The sequence below is a fragment of the Tenrec ecaudatus genome, chromosome 1 (genome assembly GCF_050624435.1).
Source record: "Tenrec ecaudatus isolate mTenEca1 chromosome 1, mTenEca1.hap1, whole genome shotgun sequence".
Classification (NCBI taxonomy): Eukaryota; Metazoa; Chordata; class Mammalia; order Afrosoricida; family Tenrecidae; genus Tenrec; species Tenrec ecaudatus.
In genome coordinates this window covers 1141825-1153604 of record NC_134530.1, presented here as the reverse complement: position 1 = coordinate 1153604, position 11780 = coordinate 1141825, and the positions used below count along the sequence as shown (strand labels likewise).

General features: G+C 43.3%; 1 protein-coding gene across 1 annotated transcript; it reads right to left on the bottom strand.

Annotated features, from left to right (window-relative positions):
* Positions 1-1945: 1945 nt before the first annotated feature.
* On the bottom strand, positions 1946-11541 carry LOC142430044 (vomeronasal type-2 receptor 116-like). The gene is made up of 6 exons (XM_075535160.1): positions 11381-11541; positions 8599-8890; positions 6449-6775; positions 4737-4964; positions 3289-3412; positions 1946-2859 (listed from the first exon to the last, which is right to left on the bottom strand). The coding sequence occupies exons 1-6, from the start codon at positions 11539-11541 to the stop codon at positions 1946-1948; spliced, it is 2046 nt and encodes a 681-aa protein (XP_075391275.1).
* Between the last annotated feature and the right edge of the window lie 239 nt (positions 11542-11780).

Sequence of the window (11780 nt, the reverse complement as noted above, 5' to 3'; positions counted from 1 at the left end):
TTATAAAAACAAACAAAACAACTCTATACACTGCTTGCAAAGGACAAAGCTAGAGAATATTATGCTGAGCGAACTTGGCCAATTTTACATAGGCAAATATTTAAGAACACCATTAATATAAGGAAAAACAAAGAAATGTGGATTATACAAGAAAAGGTAAGGCTTGGAAAGCTATAAGATGGCCAGGGACAAGGGGCAAGAAAGAGGAGGAAAGGGTGGGATAGGATACTGAGGGAGAAGGGCGAGTGTTAATACAGAATAACTTTTGATTTCATTTCTTGAGATGGGCCATGCAAATAGAAACAACGTGCTATTTTAAAAAAGAAACTATAATTGATTAATTTGTAAAAATCCCACCAGCTTCCTAGTCCCTTCAACTGCAATAATAGTCTGAGTGGGAGAAACATAAAATAACAGGAAAACGAAAAAGGACTTGGAGTATTTAGTGACAAACAGGCAAATTTGCAGAAAAAGAAACAAAAAGACACATTGCATGGGACAAATTTGCAAAACATAGAAATAAATAAAGTGTTCTGCCATCTAGTGGATTCAGACCTGTAGCAACATTATGGAACAGAGTACATTTGCCAAACGATCATTTAAAATGGGAAAGAGAAAACGTTTCATTCTGAGGACTAAGATGCTCTTGATGGGAGCCATGGTATTTTCAATACCCTCAAATACATGTCAGAACTTGAGAGCAAATCAAAAAGTGTAGAAATCATTGATTCATGTGAATGATAGGGTTGGTGAAGAAAAGCAAATAAACGAAGGACAGCCATAGAAAAGAAAAAAATATATTTCAAAGAAGTTCAGTGAGAATGCTCTTAGAAGTGAGCATGGAAAGCCTTTATCTCATGTACTTTGGACTTGTTAACAAGAAGTACCAGTTTCAAAGCGGGTGCATAAGCAAATGTGGTGAAGAAAGCTTATGGTGCATGGCTATCAAGAGATATAGCGTCTGGGGTCTTAAAGGCTTGACGGTACACAAGCGACCATCTAGCTCAGTAGCAACAAAGTCCACATGGGAGAAGCTCAGCAGTCTGTGTGATCACGAGGTGTCGAAGGGATGAGGTATCAGTGATCAGAAAACAAAAATCATATCATTGTGAATGAGGGGGAGTGCCGAGTGGGGACAGAAGCCCATCTGTAGACAACTGGCCATCCCCTTACGGAAGGTCACTGGGAGGAGACAAGCCAGTCAGGGTGCAGGGTAGCAATGATGAAATATAAAACTTTCCTCTAGTTCCTAAATGCTTCCTTCCACCCACTATCATGATCCCATTTTTACCTTAAAAACCTGGGTAGACACGAGGATGTACACTGGTAGAGATAGGAAACACATGAAATCCAGGACGGATGATCCCTTCAGGACCAGTGGTGAGAGTGGCGATACCAGGAGGGTGGACAAAGGGAGGGGTCGAGAGGGGGAACCAATTACAGAGATCTAAATATAACCTGCTCACTGGGGGACGGACAACAGAAAAGTGGGTAAAGGGAGACGTCATACTGTGTAAAATATGACAAAGTAAATAATTTATAAATTATCAAGGGTTCATGGGAGAGGGTGGTATATGCAGTTTGGGGAAATGAGGGGCCGATGCTAGGGGCCTACGTGGAGAGCAAAGGTTTTGAGAATGGTGAGAGTAATGAATGCACAAATGTCCTTTTTACAATTCATGTGTATATGGATGGTGATGAGAGTTGTCTGAGCCCCCAATAAAATGATTTTTTTTTAAAGAAGCACCAGTCTTTAGGGAAGGAGTAAATACTCTGTAAAGCAAAAGGTCTGCAACATAGAGGGGCACGCAGAATGAGATGAATCAGTGGCTGTACAGTTGTGAGGATGGTGCATGACACAGCAGTGGTCTGTTCCTCTGCACCAAGGGTCGCTAGGAACAGGAACCAACTGTACAGAAACTAAACGCAAACAAGTAATATTTGGTCACTTTTCCTCAAAGCATGTTTTATTCCTTAACCCTTTTGATGTGTTCCTATCTGGATGTAGGAAGATGACATAGCACTTGGGGGCAAAGATGCAGCCTAGAAGCCCCACACTGGAGGCTAAGATGGAGAACATTTCCACACCCACCATGACCTTGCCCTGGGTGCTGTGGTAGACAGGGAGGAAAGTCACCCAGACACTGCAGAACACCAGCATGCTGAAGGTCAGGAACTTGGCCTCATTGAAGGTGTCAGGCAGGTTCCTGGCCTGGTAAGCCAAGAAAAATGTCCCCAGGGCCAAGAAGCCCAGAAATCCCAGGACACAGTAGAAAGCAGTGACTGAGCCCTTGTTGCACACGATGATGATGTGTCTGGGCTCTGAGTGTGTGTCTGTGTCCACAAAAGGGGGAGAGGTGCCCAGCCACATCCCACAGATAATCAGTTGGATCATGGAGCACATGGGCACCACAGCATTAGAAGCCCCAGACAGCAGCAACCGCCTCATGGTTCTTCCAGGTGTCAAGGCCTTGAATGCCAGAATCACAGTGATGGTTTTGGCTAAAACAGCAGAAACAGCCACAGTGAACACAACTCCGAAGGTGATTTGCTGGAGGATGCAGGTGGCTGTGTCGGGACGGCCAATGAAGAGTAAAGAGCAGAGGAAGCAGAGGAGGAGGGAGAGGAGCAGGACATAGCTGAGGGTCCGGTTGTTGGCCTTGACTATGGGGGAGTCTCGATGTTTCACAAAGACCCACAAGACCCCTGCAGTGATGAGAGAGAAGCCCAGGGCTGTACAAGCCAGAGCCATCCCCAAGCGATCGTCATGAGCCAGGAAGATCACAATTCTGGGCAGACAGCTGTTCCTCTCCATGTTGGGATACTGACTTTGAGGGCACTCCTTACAGGTATCACTATCTGGTGAGAAAAGTGAAAAGGAGCGTAAAGAGAGAAACCAACAACCTGTTTCAAAGTGTTCACTGTGCTGGATAGAAGGGATTGTGTTTTGAAATTTTCATCTTCACCTCATCTGGCACTTCCCTATTTCTTTGTTTAAACCCCGTATCAGCTGCCTATGAAGAATTAGTGACATTTTACAATAGTCCTCCTTGGTGGCCTTTGAGTGGACTCCACTCATGGTGCCCCCAAGAGAGCAGAACAACACTGGACTCCAGGTGGTTTTCTGTAATTTGAGTTGGTAGACATAGATCAGAGACTCTGTCTTCTGAGCTACCCTTTCGGAAAACTCAGAATGTGCTTTAGTGGTTACCTGTTTGTGCCACCCAGGACTCCAGGAGGCTGGTTAGAAGTGACAGAAGCTGACTGCTCTATTGAGTCAATTCCTACCTGTTTGATTAGATATTTCTCCCTCTGGACATGCAATACAATCAAAACAGCAGATAGGCTTCCATTTCTGAGTGATTTTCATGAATCCTGCATCACAGCTATTGCTACACACAGAGTGAGGAGTCTGTAAGAATGGGATCAATGATAATCCTTCAGTAGTCATGTATGAATCGATCATATTACCACAGAATATGATCATCATGCATAGCGTTGTTTTGTTTTTCTTTAATGATCCTGACTCATAAGGGTCCACATCACAATGACACCTCTCCTATAACACACCATAAAACAACCCCATCAGGATCCAAGTCTGTATTCTTCAGGAAGTGGATCAACAGGGCTTCTTCTCTTGGAGCCAACATAGGTTCCAATCACCACACTTTCAGTTAGCATCCAAGATGTTAACTGTTGCACCACCAGCCTTATAATGTATAAAAAGGGTTTTTTTAGATACCCTCAAACTTTGACCCTGCTGGGTGCATACACTGATGTCAGGCAAAATCACGATCCATCCTTAGGGTGTAAGTGAAATAGAATAAAATGGATTTTTACAAGAGAAAAGGAAACGAGGAAGTTTGATTTTATTTGTGCATGCATGCTTTCATAAGTGGAGGTCACCCCGAAACAATGGGCTCAAGAGTAGAAACCATTGCGAGGGTCGAGCAGGCCTGAGAGGGCAGTGTTTGCTTCTATGGTGCACGTGGTTGCTATGGGTTAGAACTGACTCCATGGCGCCTGTCAACAACAAGGCGATGGGACATGAAGGACTTTTAACAACTACTAACTGAAAGGTGGGCTGTCTGAAGTCACGTCAAATCACCACAGAATGAAGCAGACCTACTTCCATAAAGATTAGAGCCAAGGAACCTCTATAAGAAAACACATGAATCAGGATTAACTGGACAAAAATGGGTTTGAGATTTGTTTTTTTAATAATTGGGGTTGGATTTCATGGCTTTCAAATAATAAACGCTACCAAAATCAGTGAGTCCTCTCCCAACTTATCTGAGAAATATGTAAATTGAATTTTTTAAATTAGTTCATATTGCTGAATCATTAGTATCGTCGTGTTAGTCTGGTATATAAAATATTTCGATATTATTTGTATTATATATTCTATATTATATACATATCCCTCAACTCTATTCTGACAAGTGGTGGCACATGCACTCAACACTAACACAACCACAGATAGCAAAGAGAAAGTTTGACCACCTGCCTCTGTGAACATTGCAGCCTAGAAATCCTAGGGAGAAATTCCACATGGGGTAACACATGGGGTTGCCTAATTCAAAGTGGTCCCTCATATCCCTTAGAGAGAGACCAAATCAAAAACAAAAAACCAGACCATATTAAACACTAGCGATTTTGTAATGGGTGTCGTGGCCAGAGGCTTATTCTCATGAATTGTTTCTGCTTGGGGATATATATGAAGAATTCATCCAAACCTCAGTGAATCCAAAAGCCCATTCGATCAGCTCCTCCTGGATCATCAAACTTTGCCCATGTAGACCCTGGGGGATAAACTCTCCAACTTTGATGGAAAAGCCAAGATCACCAGGAAAATTCAGAAAGTTCAGAATCTCATATCGTGACACACAGTTTCTGTTCTCATCCAGGGAGACATGATCTCCAGCACGGTTTTCCAGCTGCATAGTCCTTATGAATGGGTGGAGCTAAGGAGAGAAATCATTAACAAAGGAGATTTCCATGGACATTAGAGACAAAACATTCCGGTGTGAACTGAAGGGATGTTATAGTTGCCAAGCAGTTACACAGGTTTTCTTCATGTGTGTCTATCTCCCTTTCTGAACAGGTATCATTTCAGGATGTTCACCGACTGTTCTGCATGTTCAGGAAGAGCACTCTAGCCTACCCCAGAGAAATGAACACTTCCCAAAACAATTAAGCAAGTGTGTTTCACAACAACTCTAGGTGTCAAGAGAATGAACTGCTACATCTGGTTTTCTTCTTCATACTTGTCAGACTATTTGGGGATTTTGTGATCGTTTCCATAGTGAAGCTGAGTAAGCTGGAAGCACCAAGATTTACTCCAGTAGTCAAGAGAAAATAAAATAATTTGTGCTACCTGTGCCTCGGGAATAATCCCTGTACTTTTCTAGAAAATTTCACTTCTACTGACTGTGTTAGGAATCAAGATAGTCAACCCCAACCATTGGCTTTCACAGGGCTCCTCAGATGATTCAGCACATTCAGGAAGAGACAAAGATTCCTTGTCAGTAGACAATTGAACATAGATGTATGGATTCTTTTCTGGAGTTTTAATTCCTTTGGTTGATATGTCTACTATGGTCCCCTGTGCTGTGATGGTTAAGCATCAGCCTGCTATTCACATGGTCAGCAGTTCAAAACCACTAGCAACTCTGAGGGAGAAAGACTGGGGTTTCTAATTCCATAAACAGTTACAGTTTCATAAGCTCACAGAGGGTCACTTGAGTCAGCAATGACTCAATGGTAGTGAGTTTGAGATATATCTATTATCATAATTGTTGGCTTCCCTCTCATACAAGTATCTGTGGATTATTCAACTATCAGGCTTTCTCCCACCTACGAGAAAAGAAACTCACTGCCAGCCAGTGATTCAAGTGCATTCTCAGAAAATCCCGGGTTGTCAAATTGATTCTGACTCGTAATGAACCTAGAGATCAGCGTAGAATTGTCCGTATGAATGTTTTTTTAATCGTTTTATTGGGGGCTCATACAACTCTTATCACAATCCATAGATGCATCAATTGTGTAAAGCACATTTGTACGTTCCCTGCACTCATGATTCTCAAAACATTTGCTCTCTACTTAAGCCCCTGCATTTGAACAACCCCTGTTTTAATGTCCATACTTCTTTGGCATGATTTGAAATTAGGAAATATTAATCATCCCTTAATCTTGAAGACTACATTAGATTACAAAAATAAAACTCACTGCCATCATGTCAATGCTAAATCATAACAACTCTACTCTTTACAGGAGGATAAAGTTCGGTCTTTATCCAACTGCTGGTTTCAAACTGCTGACCATGTGATTCACAGCCCAATGGTAACCACTATGCCAGCAAGGTGGAATCATAAATTTTTTACTCAACAAATTAAATCTCAGCTACTAACAATCACTTAGTAAGAATCACGTGCAAAGGAAGTTTTACCTGCCAAGGGAGAAGCGTAGGGAATTCTGCGCCCATCTGGTACCTGGTTTCCTCGCCCATGAAAATCATGTCGTGCAGGGCACGGGCCACCAGGTGGACAGCATTATAGAGATCATTGGTGGATTTCATTATGGTCGTGTCTAATTTTTCCTCAGTCAATTGCTCCAATGAGGCATTGGGTGGGCACACCGAAATTTCCCCACATACAGTTCCTGCAAGTGAGCACTCAAAAGTGTAGAGCCAGTACTTGGTAAGGAAGAAGTCTTCTGGGTACTTGGAAGGAGTCACTGTCCTGAGAAAGTGTTTGAAACCAGGTATCTCAGAGCTCTGGTGTGAAAAGAAAAGAGCCCCATGGAAAATATCTAATAAATTAGCAATTGGTAAGGGACTAATATCCCACTGGGATGTGATGATCCATATCTTGTGGGTTATTAAATTATAGTTATGGATGAACCTCATACTTACTAATGTACTGGTCTCACCGTAAACGATGAATGCATTTGCTGTTGATTTCAGGACTCTGGGGAGGTAGTTCACATCTCTTGGTGAGTTTATGATCTTGGTCACGGGAACTTTTTCTACGAGTGCCACACACACACCTTTGATAGTCATCTCTTTTCTAAGGTACCCAATGAACTCTTCACCATTTGTTTCATCTGGCACTAAGATGCCAACCCATGTCCATCCAAAATGGATCAATAAAGAGACCAGGCCCGAGGACAGAAAACTGTGTTTGAGGGAAATTTGATAGAGAGAGGAAAACTGGTCCTTCGTTTTCAACAAAGGATCCAACGTGTCATAGGATATCTGCATCAGAAGAGAGAAATATGCCGTGTGAGTTCGCAGAAGCAAAGTGAAAAACAGAACTGTAGTTTCACGTGATGCTGACACATAGTGATGTCATGTGTACAAAGCAGAGCTGTGCTCCACTGACTTCATCACTGTGGCCATTGGAGGCAGAGTGTCAGGGGCGCCATAGGTGGTGTGTGAGTGGGGCAGTGAACTTAGACTCAGAGTAACACAGAGCAGGACTGCTCACAGCGTTTTCTAGGCTGGATCTCTGTGGGAACAGATGACAACGTCTCTCTCCCATGAAGAAGCCGGTGAATTGAAACTGCTGACCTTTCAGTTAACAGCTTAGCCCTTAGCAGCAGCACGAACAGGGCTCCTTTAGCCAACCTTACACAGCTGAATAGAACCCTGTGGGTGTGAAGCCACATTCAGAATCGGATGTACCGGGTTCAATTTTCCGGCTCTATTGAGTGTAGCTGATTGACCACACATAGGTTAGATAAGTACTGTGCATCATAGTTTGCACATTTCTAATCGCTGTCCTAATCATCGTGCCTTGTCATTTCCTCATGACTGGGGCTGTGTTAGTCCATGAAAAGCATTTTAAATTGCGCTAAGGATAACATTGTATTCTCTCATAATTTATGTGGGTGTCCTGACACGTACACCTGTGGACACAATCCGTTTTAAGAATCGGCTTATCTACTATGTTTATGAACCCAAATCTGCAGGCCTTGTCCTAAGCTGTCACTGCTCGGTGTTTTAAAGAGCAGCATAGACACAGAAGCACAAACAAAAATGTGGGGAAATGATCCCATATGAGGATAGCCCAGGAATCAAGGAACAAACACAGAAGAGAGACAAGGATCACCCCCCAGAGTGACAAAGCGAGAGCCTCCCTCTAGATTCAGTGCCCTGAATTCAGAGTCTAGCCTCTAGTGTGAGAAATAAAAACTTATTTTCAAAAACCATTGCTTTGCGGTATTTGTTACCACTGCACTAAGTAACTAAGGCAATGCACACACTGCGCACAGTTAGTTCTAACAATTTTTAGTGGAAGAAGAAATAAATAACTTAATGAAGGATCATGGAATTAATTCTTTCATTAGCGTGTTTATGCTTCAACCTATTCCAGACAGCTAGTTTGCAGGTCGAGAGGATTTGAGCAACAGAATTTCTAGAAGCCACTTTGGCCCAGAAACAACAGCAGATTTCTACCTGTCTCCATTTTCAAGCTAGAATAATTTTTACAACGCATTTAGAAGCGATGGGCAGTACGTCTGTCTCTCTTCTCTTCCACTTAAGTGCCAGGAGAAGCAAACTGAGGAAGGAAAGGTCCACTGCCCCAGTGCTCATACCTGTGGCATCCTGTAGAGCTCCAGCAGTGGCCCAGCTTGCACCAAGAACTCAGGGGGGATTCCTGCAATGACCGCCATGTTCTTGGTGTGTGTCTGGCAGGTGTAATTAGGGATGGGGGGCTCCTTTTCTGACAGCCATCCGAGGACGCTCTCCAGAGTTCTGAAAACACTAGGAAAGGCATTGTAGAGCCGAAAACCCAGGGATATGTTGGGGAGTACATTGGGACTCTTGTTAATCTCCTCAATGGCAAAAAGAAATATCAGAACATAACCATAATTTTGGAATTTAAACCTGGAAAAGGTCAAAAAATAAATGCACTTTAGAAATAAAAAAGGATACACTTAAAATCCTAGACGGGCTTCTCTTAATTATGCTACACAGATATTCTGTGTTTTTTCAAAATTGAAGCTTTGTGGCAAGTGTGCATTGATCAGGTCCAACAACAACATTTTCAAAAGCGTGTGCTCCCTTCATGTCTCTGTGCCACAGTGCTTAAGTCTCACTGTAATCTAACCTGTGCCCATTGTAGGGGCATACTTAGTAGGCTACAGTCTAGCGTCAACCCAAATTGGTTATGCACTGGGACGTATGAGGAAAAAAATCAATATTGTTACTGCTGTATGGAGCTGTTTTGATTTAGAATCTGCAATTTTTAGAAGGCATGATTGTCCCAAACCAAGGGGAGCTATTGAGAGGTTTTGACTGAAATGTTAGTGCACAGAAAATGTTGTGTTCATAGTTTTAGGTACTCAGCTTTTGTGCATGGTGTTCCTAAAGCATTAGCAGGTTCACAACTAAAATCCTACAGTGAGAGAAGAGAGAAAGATTTCGTAAAGTGAGTTAATCTTAAAAACACACAAGTTCATTGAGGAGAAGGGATTACAAAGGAAGTCTTTCACTTGTATGTATGTTTACTTGTCCTACGCTGATATTTGGAGATGACCCAAAAAAACCAGTGCGTGAGAAACGTGGGAAGTTGACAACTCGATAAAGCAAATGATTGTGATCCACACAATGAGGCAACAGAGAAAGCTTGGAGGAAGAACAGCTTGAGGACACAATGGATTCATCAGAATTTCTTGGTGAAGAAGTCCACAGACAGCATTTGAGCGAGCTCTACACAAACAACACTTTGATTCTAACGGCATTCTCCCCCTTGTGCACACACCCTGTTTTTCTCACAGATGATCCCCCCATTCTTCACTTAAACTCTGTGCCCCCTAAGCTTCTCTACTAACCTTTCCAGTTGTCATTATCATTCTGACCTCACACACATAGGTCTTCACAAGAGCACATTGCTCAAGGCAGGCATTCTTTAATTATAAAGATGAGCCATTTCTCTTTCTTTTGTTGCATTTAATGATGATTCAGAGGACAGTTTTGATTTCAGATTTACAGGTAAAGATTATCTCAAGACAATAGGTTGAGGGGTTCACCTCACCTCCATGGCTCCAAAGAGTATCCACAGAATTTTTGAAAAGTACACTTCTGATACAGTGTGCTTCATAATCTTATGGGACAGATCGCCAGCAGCTGAGAAATTTCTCCTGAAGACATATGTAGTCTTGGGCAGTTTGAATTGCACAGTGAACAAGAAAGCACATCACCATAGCACAGATTCTGCTTCTACATTTAACTGACATCTGTTTTCTTCCAATCCCACAGAATCCTCCTACCGATTCTAAGTCTCTTCAAGTTTAGCAAGCCTGGTGGGAGGCAATGCCCAGTAAACGGAAAACACAGGCTTCCTTATGTTTCCTTCCTAATCTATAGGGCACTCTTACGCTTGGATTTTTATATGCAGGGAACCTTGCATGAATGTGTTCACTACAGATTAGTAAGTAAGCATAAGAAAGTCTAGGCTTGCCCTGCTTGTCAGGGAATCTGTCCCTGGTCTAGAGGAGAAAAGCAGTCTGACTCACACAGAGAAACCTGCCGGCCAGTGCTCTTCAGTCCTTGTCCGTTGATTCTTTCCGGGTGCTCTACAAAGGATATGCAGCCCTTGCTGCTGAGACAGACACAGTGATTGCCTTGAGAGGACCCTTGATGGCTTCCCCCTAATTAGAAATCTATATTTTAATGACTTTCCATTATCAAGAAACTCCAGCAAGGTTTTAAAATGTTTAAATCCAGAGAGTCTAATACCTCCCACTTCCCAAGTCAGGAATAGGACAGGGTATATGGGTCACAGGTGTGGGAGGTTAAGTCCCTGAGTGACACAGATGGTCAGTGTTGTGTGGCTAAGCAGAGTTCAAGGTTCAAATCAACCAAGCAGGGCCATGGCAGGACTGCCTGGTGCTGTGCTTCTGTGGAAAAGGCAAATAGGAAACCTTAAGGAGTCAGTTCTACTCTGTAACACTCGGGGCTTCAGAAGTCAGAATTGTTTCAAGAGCAGCAAGTTTGCGTTTTATACAGGGCCATCAATTTTCCACTCTGAAGAAAAATACACCTAAAGGAAAGGGGGAAAAGATTCAAAATGGTGATTAGAGTAAAAAGAGAACATCAGGTTTGGTGACGTGGGGCATCCATGAAAATGAGGGCCATTGGCCAGGGGACAGGTAGAGGCAGTGGCTGCAACAAAGGCTAGAAACCTACCCAGGACCAAGAATGTGGTGCAGGTCCCCCCGCATTTCATTCTGCATTAAATACGGCCACCGGAAGCCAGAGCAGCCTCAAAGTCATCCAAGCAAGGAGAGGGAAGAACTTATGAATCACAGCTCGGGGAGAATCTCAATGTAGCTTTCAAGTTCCCCATTCACACATAGACACTCAGAGACTTACTGGTGAAATGTCACATTTTGTCTTGGACTGGTCACAAAGAATTTCCACTGTGCTTCTGAGTTGTGTGTCAGCGTGTAGACAGGGAAAAAGCCCCCGAGCACCAGATCCCCATCCCTGTAGACACTGGGCTGCATGTATTCGATGCAGTCAAAAAAGGTCATGGTGGGTGCCTGAGGAGGAAGCTGGCAGAGCAGAATCAGAAAGAGCAGGGAGAGCATCCCAGCCACAACGCACCAGCCTGAGGCAGAGCCCCGAGTCCCTGGTGACCGGGGAGAAGAAGTGGAGAGCGGACAAGTCCGCCTGCTGCAGGGAAAATCTGTAGCTGTGCAGGAAACTGATGACATTGCCCGCTCCCTGAGCCACGGAGACAAGACTGGCAGTTGCTCAGCAGGAGGGCAGT